Source organism: Euwallacea fornicatus, chromosome 1, assembly GCF_040115645.1.
Source record: "Euwallacea fornicatus isolate EFF26 chromosome 1, ASM4011564v1, whole genome shotgun sequence".
Lineage (NCBI taxonomy): Eukaryota > Metazoa > Arthropoda > Insecta > Coleoptera > Curculionidae > Euwallacea > Euwallacea fornicatus.
Window position 1 is genome coordinate 6221135 of NC_089541.1, and position 15384 is coordinate 6236518.

Sequence of the window (15384 nt, forward strand, 5' to 3'; positions counted from 1 at the left end):
ATTATAAGTTAAGGGGTAGAAAGTATCCGAAGGCCATTCACGGTAATGACACATCCATGGACGTTGTTGACTATTACCCTGGATTCTGACCAGTTGTGAGCGTAACGGTCCGCCAGGGAGGGCGGCTTCCAGGCCCCTTTTTGAACTTTAGACGGAACACGCCCATGGTTTACAGCCATGGATGGGTCTACTTAAGTGTTGGAAGAATGAGAAGCTCTCTCTTTTTTTCTATTCATTACTATCGACTTCTGGATCTTCGGCCCGTCACTCGAGACTAAGAAGTCGCGCCCGCGTTCATTTCTTCTTGTAAAGTCTAGTCTACCTAATTATTCAATATACGTATCGCTAAGTTAACGTAATTATCATTGAAGAACCCCAACATTCCCCTAGACAACAATCAAAACCCTTCACATACATATATTTCCACTAGCAACAGCGCATTTTCTGTAATCCTTGGCCTATAAAATATACAAAATTAACTTAATTTGAATTTTAATTCTTAGGTCAGATTAATTATATTAAGCCAAAGCTAAAATTAAATTTTCCTTGAAACTCATAAACGATATTTTACTATTTAACCATTTACCCATTTCGGTGGCGCAATTTATTAAATATACATTTCCGAGTATGCTTAATTTAATTTACTCTTCGGGTAAGTCGATGTTAGCCAGGTGAAGAAATACGTCTCCGACCCCATTCCAAGAACAATGTTAGTCCAGGTCAGCCGATGTTATTGCAGAAAATATTTACTTTAGCTTTTGATTGGAACTTTGGCCCCGGAAAAAGAGTATGAGTGTTGGACAAGCATTAATTCTCCAAAATTACAATTTTGTGGGCGACCAATTACAAGATTAAATTGAAATCCTCCCGTGAATCATATTGCGGTTATTGATGGAGTTTTGTCCAAGTCTAAGTCCCCCTATCCCAAATGCTTGGACGTATAATTTCCTTTGGTAAAACAATTCTTTAATTTCAGAAATATTAGAGTTAAGTCAGCGTAATAAAGAAATCTTCCCGATAAACGCAAATTCAATTTTAAGAGTCATGCGACCCACATAAAACTCTCGTTTAATCCGAGTTCAGACGTGCCAAAGGGCCGTTATTGGAATTCGGTCCAGACAAATAAGGGTTAATTAACGCATTTGTTAGACTCGAAGCGGATTCGTCTTAATTAACGGCCAGTGAGGCTCAATCCTTATATTTTTTGGAAGATAATTGGAGAAACTGGCTTAAGAGCAAAATTGATTAATTTTATAGAGCGATGTGGATCAAGAGTTTTATTTTCTGTCAGTAATATACAAAGTTATTTTCATATATTTTTAGCGCATGAGATTATAGGTTGTTAGAGTTTTTCATAAAGGGATATTTTAAAATAATCCTCATCACGGTATGTAAATTTTGCTTTAATCGGGTTACAGAACTACAACTGGGAACAAGAATTTCCTACGTTCCGTTGCCGAACCTTGCTATTCAGTAATTAGCAGATCAAAATTCAGTTTTTGATCTCTTATAGAATGATGTACTAGAAACCCCTTTCGCCATAAAATACGAAGTGTCCGGCAATTACAATGAAAAATCATCTGAAAATATTAAGCTTATGTCGTGATATTTTATAGAGTAGTTAGGGACGAGAATTTTCTATCTTTTAAATCCAAAATTTTGATATTTTCAAAAATTAACACATCACGACACTATATATTATGAAAGTGTGTTCCTTATAAAGCGATTTCCCAGAATCGTTTTCGTCTCCTAATATTAATTTAGTGCCCCCTTAATTTATAACTGAATTAGAAGCAATTTTTTAAAATTTATTTTAACCAAATTAGCTAAAACCCTTTTTTGCTTCAGGTGTCGTTTTTTTCTACAAGCCCCGAACTAAGCAACAAACAACGCTTCGAATACTTCTCCAGGACAATTCCTTCGGACCATCATCAGGTGAAGGCGATGGTGGACATAGTAATCCGTATGAGTTGGAGCTATATTTCCATTATATATGAAGAATCTAATTATGGAATTAAGGTGAGCTGAGGATTTGTGTCTATTGAGAAATTCTGAGGTTTGGAATTCCCGTTTATATAACTATAAATATTTATTCAATATCGTTCCAATACATCAGGTAAACGGGGGAAGAAGTGTTTCCTTGTTTGCCATGTATATTTACCCGATTGGAGGGCTGCCCGATTGGAGGTTTTATTACCTTGGGGAAGGTAAAATGAGATGTAAAAGAGTTTTGGGAGCAAATGCGGTGTTTGCGGATTTGCCTTGCGAATCTAAAGCAAAAATCGTATCCTGCGGATACATTTTTAGACAAACGTAAATGATGATGTTAAGGCTAAAATCAAATTTGCACCTGAAACAGAGTTATTATTACGTTTTCAGCACTTTTATAAAATTGCAAATCTTTAAGCTGGGATGAGATTTTTTGCATTCACTTAACCTGGATCTGCCCCTTTCCTCTTGACTTTAATTACAACAGATTTGCATTTTAAGTAAAAAGTTGGCCATTTCAATATTAAAGTTATAATTTTTCTACTATTCCAAATAGATTGAGACATTGCCAGAAATTTAATTAGCATTCAGCTGATGTTTCAGTAGTAATTTAAAATCGACAAGACTGTCAGAAATTTTGAGAATTTAGGTTATCCAAAATTACTTTTATTGTGCATAAAAATATCCAAATCATAATGTATTTTTATATGACCAAATATATTTTCCTTGGTTTCCAGGCCTTTGAAGTCCTGGAGGACCTTTTGGCAAAAAATAAGATATGCATCGCCGTAAAGGAAAAACTTGTTAAAGATTCAGGTGTCGCGAACATATCAGTCTACGACAACATTGTGCAGAAGCTACAAACGCAACCGAGGGCCAGAGGTATGTTATCACAAATCTTTATCAAAAAACATCACGTTTTAGGGAAATGTCGTTCTTATGTTTTTTTCTCTTTAATATTGCCAAAGGACCCGAAGGCAATAAAAAACCCTATTAAATTGAATCTTCCTTATCTTTGGTGCGGCAAATTAGAAAACAAACATAAGATTGGACAGTGGACAAAAAGGGTCACGTAGACCGAAAATGGAAAACCCCCGCTGAATTTTAAACGGGGGTTCGTGGTAAAAAGTAATCAGACCCCTACAAAATACTCTCATCAGGAGAGTTCGAGACTAAATTGGAATTCAAATGATCGACCTAATTGAACTTGTGTATTGAACACGAGTAGTTTTTTAATACTGTAAGGTAACCTCTAAGAGGAGTTAGTTTAGATATTTTTCCATTTCTGTTATACACCTGAATAACATAAGATTACATCAGGTGCATAAATAGAACAATGAGAATAAACATAACATGTGAAAAAAATATGATAAAACAAAGGGTATAAAATAAACTTAAATTAAGATTGGAAATACTGAGAAGTGTTAGAATTATTCCTAATATTTTAATAAATTGAAAATGGATTATTAAAGTTTCGAACAAAGTTGTCGCAAACACCTAATGGCTGTGCACTACAGCTAATGTTAAATTATGGGCAGCGACATTCCTAAATTTAAATGTAAATTTGAGGTTTTGATCTGAATTTTTCTTTACAAGAATTTCCAAAATAATCTCAAATTTTAGAATTCTAATGACAATAAGTTATATAAAAAAGAAAAAGGAAATATTAAAGAAAGAGCCCGACAAGAAGCAAAAAAATTAGAAACGCTATAAAAATAAAAGGAGAATAATAATACGAAGTATCTTGAGATGGCCATTTTCGGTCTTGAATTAAAACACAGAAGGAGCGTTAACTAAAATTAAACAAAACATAAAATTTTTCACGATGGAATACTGTTGTACTAAATTAAAAAATATATTTTGTTACATTTTTATACCCCAGAGCACCTATGTGTACATTCTGCAGTTTATCATAAAAATGTACACGTGTAACACATCTATGCCATTAACATGATGGGTCGAAAACTGAGTTTTCAATTCCTAAAAATTGAAATTTTATATCATGAACCTACAAATTAAACAGGTCCATATAAAAGAAATTAGTGTTTGTTTTTCTTGTACAGTACCAAAAAAGTACCGACTAATCAAAAAGAAGTATCTTAATTTACATCCGTTCTTGTTGGAAAAAAGAATGAACCTTAATATCTCGACTGCGAGAAAACTCCCACTTTAATTTTCAAATGTCCCGCAGGCACATTAAAGAAAAAGAGAACCTCTTTTTTTTCATTTCTCATTAAAAGACATAAAAAGTATGCTTCCCATTACGAGGGATGAAAGGTGGACCGGATAATCCCCATATCCCCCAATCCTGAGCTGAATTAATTTTATATAAGAAATTGATATGTTTTGTAAAAATTTGTTTCCTTTTTAATTTGCTTCGAGGTTGGATGTTTTTAGGATTTTTGTGATATTGTTTTGTCTTGAGTCTAACGTAAAAAATACATGTACGGATTCAGAATTTATTTTCCGCCCAATCCGCTCGACTTTCTTTCCTTAACATTTAAATTGCTTTTTAGTCATCCCGTGGGCGGGATCTGGTACGCCGCATTTAAGATTATGATCTTATTGATTTTACCTAAAAAAATTATCACAATTTGTACAGAGACATATCAAAGTCCCAGTTTAATTTCTTAAGGTCCCACAGGCACGTCAAGAGGAAACATAGACCCCGTCGTTTGTCATTACCTGACCAAATTTATAGCTCTCACTGTGCTACCTGAGATGAGACTTAAATATAGCTTTCTCGCAATACATTATATCATGTATAATTTATATTTTAAATCAACAAGATTTTTCTCTGAAGATTTTACTCTCGAAAAGACACATGAAAGGGATATCTATCTCATTTTAATGCTACAAAAGTCTCTTTCTCTCATTAAAAAAAAAAGGTGCTTTGTCATTTGCTGGAAAAACAGGCAAAAAGATCCGTCTGATTATAGCACCTCAAAATTCGGCAGTGAAAAACCTTTACGAGGCAACATAAATTATTGCCCTTTGTCAGTTTTGGGAATAAGGGTAATGTTACAATGCTAAAAGTTAGAAAGTTTTGTTGCTTTTTTGAGAATAAAAACAAAGAGGCACAAGGGGTCTTAAATCATAAAAGTGTAAGTAACCTACTGGGAAATTAAATTTCATTTAATAATGTGTGAACAGTTCGGAAGTTTACATTCCAAGTCGAAGTGGGAAAATTCAATTTTCTGAAGGACATCCTGGAATTCGTCGGTCTATGATATATTGTCATCAATTCATGTTCTAATTTAATTCAAGATTCAATTCACAAAACACAATATAAACTGCATATTGAGTAAGTCCACTCCCACATGAAATTGTTTTGTAGATATCGAAGCCCCTTCACCTATTTAACCCTTAAAATTTACCTCTAGATCCACGACTACTTTAATCGATGCTATGATACTATTGACGATACTACTACGGTTTCGATTTAATTGAGTTATGCCCCTAGAATTACTTTTCCAAATGTTATTCTCAAATTTTCACAAAATCCTTTATTTTCATTTTCTTTCAGGATGCATAATTTTCGGTTCAGACCAAGAAGTAGCCGAATTAATGAAAGCTGTCCGAAGATGTAATGCTACCGGCCATTTCTCTTGGATCGGATCAGATGGTTGGAGTGCCAGGTCAGTGGTGACCGAAAACAATGAGGCAGAAATTGAGGGAACATTGTCAGTACAACCCCAAGCCAATCCTGTCAAGGGCTTTAAGGATTATTTCCTATCATTGAATGTGAAGAATAATATAAGAAATCCCTGGTTTATTGGTAAGTTATATCAAGATTCTCTGCATATTCAACACGTTTATGCAAAGTTTGGGATAACACGAATGTCAGAATACAAATTTCGGTATTAGGCCCACGCCCTCGGCCCTTCAGGGGTTGAAATCTCTCTAAATACCTCGCAGTCTGCGCTCGAATGGATCGATTATATTTTTGATATCGGAACGTTTTAATTAAAATTTCGCCCCCGAGCTAAAGTTTAAGGAGAGCTTACCAACTACCGTTCGCGGGGATTAAGCTCCCGTAAGCACGTGACTTTAACAGATTGAATACTTTGAGAATTAAAACGGCATTATCGATGCTTTTTCGTCTGAGTGAGTGGTAAGACATCATTTGCTTGGCATATTAATGTAGATCCCGTGGGCGAATATCGATCACTTCATATCGCGTTCGAAAATGTTATTTTTCCATAAACCCCATTTAATTCGATATTGGTAATAAAGAGTAATAGCCACTTATGCTAACGAGTCAAAAAAGTGATTGAAATTTTTCCAGTTGAATAATTATCGCTATGAAGTGCAGTAGTTCATTCCGATATGGCTCGTTTATGTAATTTTTGCAAATAGGGAATTCAGTTATTCGACGAAAATTGTCAGACTATTTAATTTTAATTGGTCAAAAGACCATTGTTTTTGTTATTTCCCGTGTATCAATAACAAAAATAATCAATTAAAAGACATATTTGTGGTGGAGAATTTATTATTGCCGACTTTCCCATACAGTTTCGATACTGATTTTATTGCGGTGTCTCGGAGGACCAAAAGTAAGCGTGTAAACTTTGAAAATTTTAAAAGGGGAAAAACGCACAGATCATTCTGGGAATGATTCGAAAAACCTTCTTTTCAGTGTTGATGTAATAAGAATTTGAATGGGTCTCCTGGGCGTAAACAGACGAAAGAAAATGTTGTTTGTAGACCGCCGAATTTAAAACCTTCAAACGTAGCAATATACATATTTCGAATTTTTTATTGAGCTCCTTATGATTTTAAATAATTTTACAGATTTTTGCACCTATCCCCCCAACTCAAGGCTTTTCTTTTAGTCCCAGAGATTTTAACAAATTGTTTTTTCCGAAAATTTTACGATGTAAGACGAATAATACGACACTCGACATTTTTCAATGTAGATCCCACGAATTTCCGTTCCGTTTCTTATAATATCAAATTTGAATTGCATTACGACGTCACCTGTGATCGAGAGAGACTCTACAGAGTGTCCTAAATAAGCTAAATTCAATGGTAAGATTTGTTTGAAAATTCGGATCGGGAAATGGTTTAAAACAGAAATTTTTTTTAGGCCACACCGGACTGTGATTTTCATTTAAAAGAAAAAACTTATATCGGTTTTTGACGAAAACGGTACGCTGTAGCAAACAACTAAGCACGCCACTGGTATTAAATCTAGGAAGTGCCTTAAGAATGTTTTCACTCTATTTCAATATTGTCCCAAACCAAAAACTTATGAGAAATTTTGAATATGGACTGTCCAGATATCGAAATACGGTTTTCGCCATTAATATTCTGTCATAAATCCACCTCTTGACATGTATGCTAGTTTTTCCCTATTTAGCCGGGAAATGGAATTTTTCTGTCAAAATACTCCAAACCCAAACACTCTATACATGTCAGCACTGATGAGGTCATTTTTTTCTATCAGGCTGTTATAGTTGATAAATTGTCATACACGCATATGGCATTACGCCAGTTAAGCAAGCGAGTGTGTAGCTTGTAGTGACTTTAATACCATACACCCCATTAAGCCAATGATAAAATTTTCAGAAATGTCAAGAAATTCTTTATCACTTGCGAAAATTCTACATGTAGGGTAAAGTTCGGTGACTCATACCGCCAAGCCATTTTGATGCTTGAAATAGCATATTCGCATTATACATATACAACACATAAAATGAGAACAAAAATAAAACACACGTGAAATAGGGGCAGTATTATTGTCATAATGGCCTAGTTATATAAATGTACAGGACGTTCCCAAGCCGGGGGATTTGACTTGGGGAAGTAATAATTGTACGGGCGAAATTATACGGGTCACGGGGGCCGCGAAGCCGTTTCTGGCTCTAAACCTTCCATAATATTTAAAACCCGTTCTTTGCCATCTCGGTTTTTAGCCACACAAATTGGCCTGTCTCACCGAAATAGAAAAATTTTTCCAGTGTAATTTATATCCGAAACCAGACCGCGATATGTGCTTCGATGCAAAGATAGACCCCTTCAATATTCATGAAAATTTCCACGGATCATTAGAATAACAATAACATTTAGATAAACTTCTCTGCGGCATCATTATGAGGCCTCCGGCGGGCTGATGACCAAATTATGGAAATTGGGGGACGTGCTACGAAGTCGAGTTTGGTGAAGAGTTACCTAGAAATTATGCAGATCGTCGGATTTCTTTAATGGCGAATTGCCTGATGAAAACACATTTGAACCAATGGGATAATACAGGGTGGTCCACTTTTTTCTAGTAGGACTTTAACAGTCGATAAAAAAGCTTATTTTAAGAAGAAAATTCCATATCAAAACATACCCATAAACGCATCGTTTTAAAGGTACTGGACGTTTGAAAACTTAAAAATATTTTCTATTATTTTTTTATGATACTCCAATCTCTGGAGATATTTAAACCAAATTTGCTGTACACCATCACGTGTGCTGCCGTATTCAGAAATGCTATCACAGCCCACGAGCTACCAGCGCCGGAGTTGTGAAGTTTTACCACCATAAAATCCAATAAATTACTAATAGCGTCCTGTATAAAATCAACTTTGTTAGATAAAGATCCGCTGAATTTGAGAATAATAGGTTGATTCCAACTTGGTGGTCCCACTCATTTTCATAAAAATACAAGGCACTGGTTGGACCACAGCTTTCCGGGAAGATCGATTGAACGAAGAGGGCCTGTGGCTTAGGCTCCACGTTCCCCCGACCTAACCCCGTTGGACTTTTTTGTTTGCGAATTAAAAAAAAACAAATGTATGCAACTCCTGTGCAAACAAGTGAAAAACTTATTGACCGCATTAGAGATGCGTGCACTGAATGGCAAAATCATAATTTAATTGTTGCTCTAAGATCCATTAAACGTCACTGTGAATTATGTGTACAACAAAGTAGTTCGAGTTTTGAATACCTACTTTAAATTAAGTGAATTTTTGTAGCTGTTTTTCACTTTTAATTATGCAATAGGTATCGTCAACAAGAAAACCATTTATATGAGCAATGTTTTTAATTAAAACTATGTTCTATCTAATAAAAAAATACATATTTACTACGCAACGGCACCAGATACGAAAAAATGTCAAGAGACGCTTTCTGTAGAGAATGAATTACTCATTCAGAAAAAAGTGAACTTTGATTTTAGACACGACCGTGTTAGTAATTTATTGAATTTCGTGGTACTAAAATCCCACAACTCCGGCACTGGTTGCTCATGGGCCGTGATATAATTACTGAATACGGCAGCATACAATGTGATGCAGTACACCAAATTTGATTTAAATATCTCCAGAGGTTGGACTATTATAAAAAATAATCGAAAATGTTTTTAAGTTTTCAACGCCCAATATCTCGAAAACGAAAAGTTGATGAGCGTATGTCGACATGAAATTTTCTACTTAAAATGAATTTTTCTACCATCTGTTAAAATCCTGCTAGAAAAAAAGTGGACTACCCTGTATATCTTAGATGATAATCATGAAAATTGCCTTGAAACACCGAACGGGAAAAGAGAAAATTGGGTTAAAGACCATTAAAAACAGGTACTTAAAATGTCCACTATACGAAAACTCGAACACATATTTTTTAATTCTATTTAAGTGCTTCGCCGTACATTCGTGTTGAAATTTGCAGAACACACGTCCGACGTTGGAGCAAAAATTGACTAAATTCAGACCAATAACCGATTTCTCTTCGTTCGTAACTTCATTTTGTACAAATTAAATTCCGGCTTTCCATTATAGTGGACGGATCGAGTTGATTTAATTTTTAACCGATTGGTCCTATCCAACTCAAATAGATTCAAATTACTACATTGTCGAGCAGCTGCTGCCAAATGTAACTTAATCTACTTAATGGAGAACGAGGCGACACTGTTTTCGACATGAAGGAATTCTGTCAATTGAGTTATTCAATTTCGGGAACAACATTATTCAGGACGTGTTCCACTTTGCGTGATGTCATACCTCAGTATTTTATCCAAGAATCGACTGTTTACTTAAATGACGTTAAGCCCGATTTTTCATGTGCCTGGTAGATTTCCAAGAAGCCATTTCAATAAAAAAGGAGAAACTGACTGAATCTCTGCTCTGATTTCGTTGCATATATGGAAATCGTCTTGGTGGAAAAGTTAGCAGGAGTTTGAAAAACTGGGCCTTAAAATATTAATGTGCTGTCAACTTCTCGTACAAACTAATTTACTATTATGTTAAAGTAAACAGCACATTAATAATTTGAGCCTTAGTGATATAACTTGCCTCAGTGAGAAATCCTGAAAGATCGGTTCAATTCTGGGGATGCTTCTTGGGAAACATCCCCTGAACAATCTGTTTCAGCTTAATTCCTCTTGACTGCTGATTAATAAATTATTGTCCCTTATCCCATAATTCAATAGTTTTCCTAAGTCGTTTGGAAAATAAGTTCGTTACTAGGAAATTTTACTGTCGTTTTTACGGCTCGCGTTATCAATGTTTTCTATATTGTCACAAGGTTATAGATTGTTGATCGATAGGTATCCCTCACTCCGCTACTAAATTGCCTCCGAAGAAACGGTTAATCAATCCATTGCGTATTCTTATAAAAAAACTAGAAACGATTTTTCCATAATTCATTTTGGTTCGATATCATACAGGTTCGTGCACATTTTTCAGTTAGATATTAAAACTTAAGCTAAAATTTATGCAAGTTTCGCTAATGAGTCCGGGAACTCGGGCAAATTATTCAATAGAACAATTTTAATTCAGTCGTATAGTAATAAATAAAACTCGTTTTTGATAAATGCTTGTTAGGGTTTTGACAATGTTTTTGCTACAGGGTACCTCCCATTGTTGCATATTTATAAAACAAACAGCATTTTCATAACGTCGGAAATTTACGATCAACACACGCATATTTGTTTAATTTAATTGAAATACCAAATGCACAAACGAGTGGAAAATAAAATGTTTAACTAACAAACAAGTTCTTAAACTCTTTAGAGAGAAATTTCTGAGGTATTCTTGGACAAAATAGTAAAGTCAACACAAACCGACAACTATTATAAGCCAGACACAAACTAATTCATCTTTAAGTATTGTGAAACTGTATAACGAAAACATGCGGACGAAGTTGTGTAACTTGAAAAGCATTGCAGCCGAGACACATCCATGCTGAGGCATCGCGAGCAACCCGGCAATTAAGTTAAATCATGGCACTTTCAATTACGTGGGGTTAAATTCGAAAGTTGCTAGCTTAAGTGGCCTATAACTTAAGAGGGAACTGCTACCAACATCTTAACGGCCGCCAAGACAGTCGCACTTAAGCGATCCTAACTAAGAATTTTATATGACGTAATTAAGCATGTTAACGCAGAACAGAGATTGAATGGGGTGTGGTTTTTGTTTGATTCTTTACGAGTCTCAGAGAGATTGCCATATACGACTTACAGGGTGGGTTTTTAAAAAATGTAGATGACAATATCTTGATAATTATACCGGCAATGGAAAAATCCGAAAACGCATTTACCATAATATGGTGCTGAAAGATGATTGAGAGTATGATGAACTCACTACTTTCTACCAAATGCACCCCAGCCACCCTAAATATATTTTTTTAATAGCTCGGACAGGGTTACGACACATCGTAGGAAAATATTTTAGTAAGGTTTTCAATACTACCAAAGTTTCTGAAATTACGCCGTTAAGCATATGCCGATAATACCTAAAATGCAAGATCCATTAGTAAATCCACTTAGGTACCATTCAGAGAAACTTTGGTACCATTGAAAAACTTATTTAAAACGGTTTCCGCACGATATGTACCAACCGCGTTCGTGCTATTTAGAAAACAATTACTTGGGTGGATGGGGTGCATTTAGTAGAAGGTGGGAAGTACATCATACCCTTAATCATCTTCCCGCATCATGTTACAATAAACGTATTTTTGGATTTTTTCATTTCTGACATAATTTTCAAAATATTGGCATTTCTATTTTTCTAAACCTCACCCTGTATATGATTAACGAATATACGAAAAGGCATTTTACCTACTATGTTTGAAAAATTTACCATTAGTTTATAAAAATGTATGTAGTATCGGGTGTTTTTGATACTACTTTAGATATATGATGTTGGTTATATCTTTGTAATGAAATCACAGGTCAGAGAGAAGGTATACAAGTTTACGTTTATTAATACGGAATATACAGACTAATGAATGTAATTAGCGCGGACACGACGACTGCGTTACAATGACCGACCGTATCCCAAAAACAAGGGCAAGAAAAAGAGCCCTCCATGCCTTGTCTATCCTTAAGTACCAACACCCATGGTGATAGACCATGGGCGTACCTTGACCAGGCTGCCATCTGCACCATTTGCCGCATCAAACCGTGGCGTCTTAACCGGGAATTGGAACTGCAGCTGTGAAACCAACAAGGTTTATTGCGGGGATTTCCAACATCGACAAGACATGGCATGGGAAATTCTCATGCTCTGGCCAATGCCTACCAGTGCCATGTCTCAAGGGGTATTTCTAACTTAAAAGTAATTCCTACTGTCTAATCCTTATCGAACTTACCCTTAACGCATATTTACAAAATGACTAGACACGAAACTAAAGCGCAGGGTTAGTTACGTAACCCTACATGTATTTGCAGCTGTTTTAGTTGCGATATTCGTACATTACGTACATTTCCCACGGAAGACCTTCAGATTGAATTAACCTTACCTTCCCAGTAAATAAAGCGAAATTCTTCATATCCCTCCGTAATAATTCCGAGTTTTTAAAAGTTCAACCCCACATCATCAACTATAAGCAAATTACCTCACAAACTCCATTAAAAGTGGACTAATTAAGACGCAGCCCGCACTCCCAACAATATTAGAGCCATTTAAAATATTATTACTCTTTTTTAATTTTCTTTGAGGTATTTACCCTCGTCGGCACATCGAGAAAGGAAGGTAAATTAGCTTTCTTCGGGAAACTTTGATGAAAGCTATTAGATGAAATCCCGTGCTCATATTTTACAAAAACGAGGATTTACCTTTGAAATTGAATTTTGTTACAGAATTTTGGGAGCACCAATTCAAGTGCCGGGTTCCTAACAGCCCCAGCACACCTTATAATAACTTCAAGGCTTGTTTAGGTAATGAAACACTTACAGAGGAGAATACCAGGTTTGAAGACCAACTGCAGTTTGTTTCTGACGCTGTCATGGCCTTTGCTTATGCAATAAGGTGAGTTGATTTTACTTTATCATCATCTCCAGTTCAACTAAAGCTTCGAACATACCCGTATCTTTTACACGACCACTACAAATAGACTTTTTCAATCTTTTAAAAATATTAACATTTTACCTACAAAAAGGGAGAAACTCGTACATTTGTCTCTTAGAGAGTCTTTTTGTCACAACATCGGAGTAAGAGGTAAAAGAGGCTCTCGTTAAGCTTGTCTAAGATCAAAACGCTTATATATTCCCGGTATTGTCCCATTAGGAACTTTTTTATGACAAGCTTTTAGGTTCTCTCCATAACACTCCAAATGAAGCACTTATTGACGTAATCTGTTGACATAGACGGCAATTTTACTACCGCCTGCCTGGAAACAAGTTTCCAGCAGCATTGCGCGAAATAAATTTTATACAACAATTTTCGTTGAAGAGGAGCTTTCTCAATCAAGACCCTGCGAAATTAATTTTTGCACTGGAATTAAAACTCAAAATTATCAACTTTGAATTAAAATCAGGTTTCAGCTCTGATTGTAAAACTGCGACTGAAAAGAAATTTCTCTGGTCTTCGTACTGCAGTTTATAATTTTGTATCCGGTCCGCAATATTCAAACCACGGTAAAAGCGTCCCTTCAATCTTTTTCTCGGATCCGATTTCTAGGGATTTAGAAACTTGAGCAATTTCGTCGTCTGTTTTATGTTACAGCGGACGTTTCGGTCCCTTAATGACGTAATTGCATCAGACAACTCAGAAACTGGATTACGGTCACGGACACGGATCATAGTTTCCTGTTTTCAGTGCTCTACGAGGAAACGAGGAATGTGAGGCGATGACGTTCAAAACGCACCAGATGTGGATGTTTTCCGTATGAAAGAGAAACCCAGAAAAGCTCTTCTTTGCAAACAGGAAAAGATAAAATCAGTGAATCGCCGGCTTAAAAACTATACAACTGGCCTCGTTGGACAAATTGCTGTGGCTTTGTGTTGAGAACAAAAAATTAATGTCCTAATTCCATTATGAATTAAAGTTTCTCTGGAAAACGTACAAGCTCCGTCATATATGTGGAACATGGAAATAATTTTTCTATCAAAACAAGTTTCAAGTAAAAGTTACCAGATTAATTCGTTTTCGGTTTTGACGACCTTGACCTTTTTTTACAAGGAAAATTTCTAGAAAAAATTATTTTCCTTTTATTAGAAAAACGAAATTCAATTAAAAAAGCAAAATAGCAAATTACTGTTATAAGAATGAATTCTTATCTAATGTTCAAAGCGCTTGTTCAAAATGACTTCCATCGTTATCCAAACACATTTTTATTCTTTGCATGAACGATTCTCTCACTTGAACATACGTATTTTGCCTGATCGATTGCATTATACCAACGATATGAGTCATCTACGTTATTTAGCTGCTCTTTATAAATTTTATCTTTTAAATGGCTTTAAAAGAAAAAGTCGCAGGAATTTAAATCAGGTTACCGAGCTTGCTACTCTATTTCACCAACGAAAAAATTGGTACTGCTTTTCTTTAAACTAAAAGTTGGAATTCCCGGAATGCTATTGGCTTGGTATTTAAAACATACTCAGAAAATTTTTGTTATTTGGCTTTTCTGATTGAATTTATTTTTTTCAATAAAATAAGAAAAATAATTTTTTCTCAAAATATTTCTTTTCTAGTTCTTATAAAATTTTGAATATCTGTATGCTCAAATGAGTGTATATTCCATAAAACAAGTCGTAAGTACAGAATTGCATTTAAAAAACAAAAGTTGGACTTCGCTGGACTGTTATGAAACAAGAAAAAAAAATTAAAAATCATCAAAAAATGACAACAAATTAACTTTGCAAGTCTTATTTTAAATATTTTTAATAGAAAAGTGATTCATTATATGATTTAAAATTTTCGATTTACTAAAAACAACATATTATGCATAAATGGTATTATAAACGGCTCAATCTTTAATCTTCAGTTTCGTTCCATCCTTCATCTATTTTTTTCTTTTTACCTGTCTTTGGACTTTTCGTTGATTATCTTTCTGGCTCGCACTTCCCCGTGTTTTTTTAGTCGCTCTGTTCTTTACTATTTTTCCTTCTCGATACTTTTTATATCTTCGAATTTCATAAATTTTTCGATTAGTTCTACACTTATTCAGTATAACTCTTATTTG

The 15384-nt window shown here is 35.0% G+C and overlaps 1 protein-coding gene across 3 annotated transcripts in view; it reads left to right on the plus strand.

Moving 5' to 3' along the window:
• The window catches only part of mtt (mangetout), a 194531-nt gene that overhangs the window by 153104 nt on the left and 26043 nt on the right, over window positions 1–15384 (plus strand). For all 3 annotated transcript variants that reach the window (XM_066289203.1, XM_066289213.1, XM_066289223.1), the window contains 4 exons: window positions 1849–2019; window positions 2727–2871; window positions 5516–5767; window positions 13058–13226. In XM_066289203.1, coding sequence (XP_066145300.1) covers window positions 1849–2019; window positions 2727–2871; window positions 5516–5767; window positions 13058–13226 — 737 coding nt within the window. The remainder of the gene's footprint in view (window positions 1–1848; window positions 2020–2726; window positions 2872–5515; window positions 5768–13057; window positions 13227–15384) is intronic.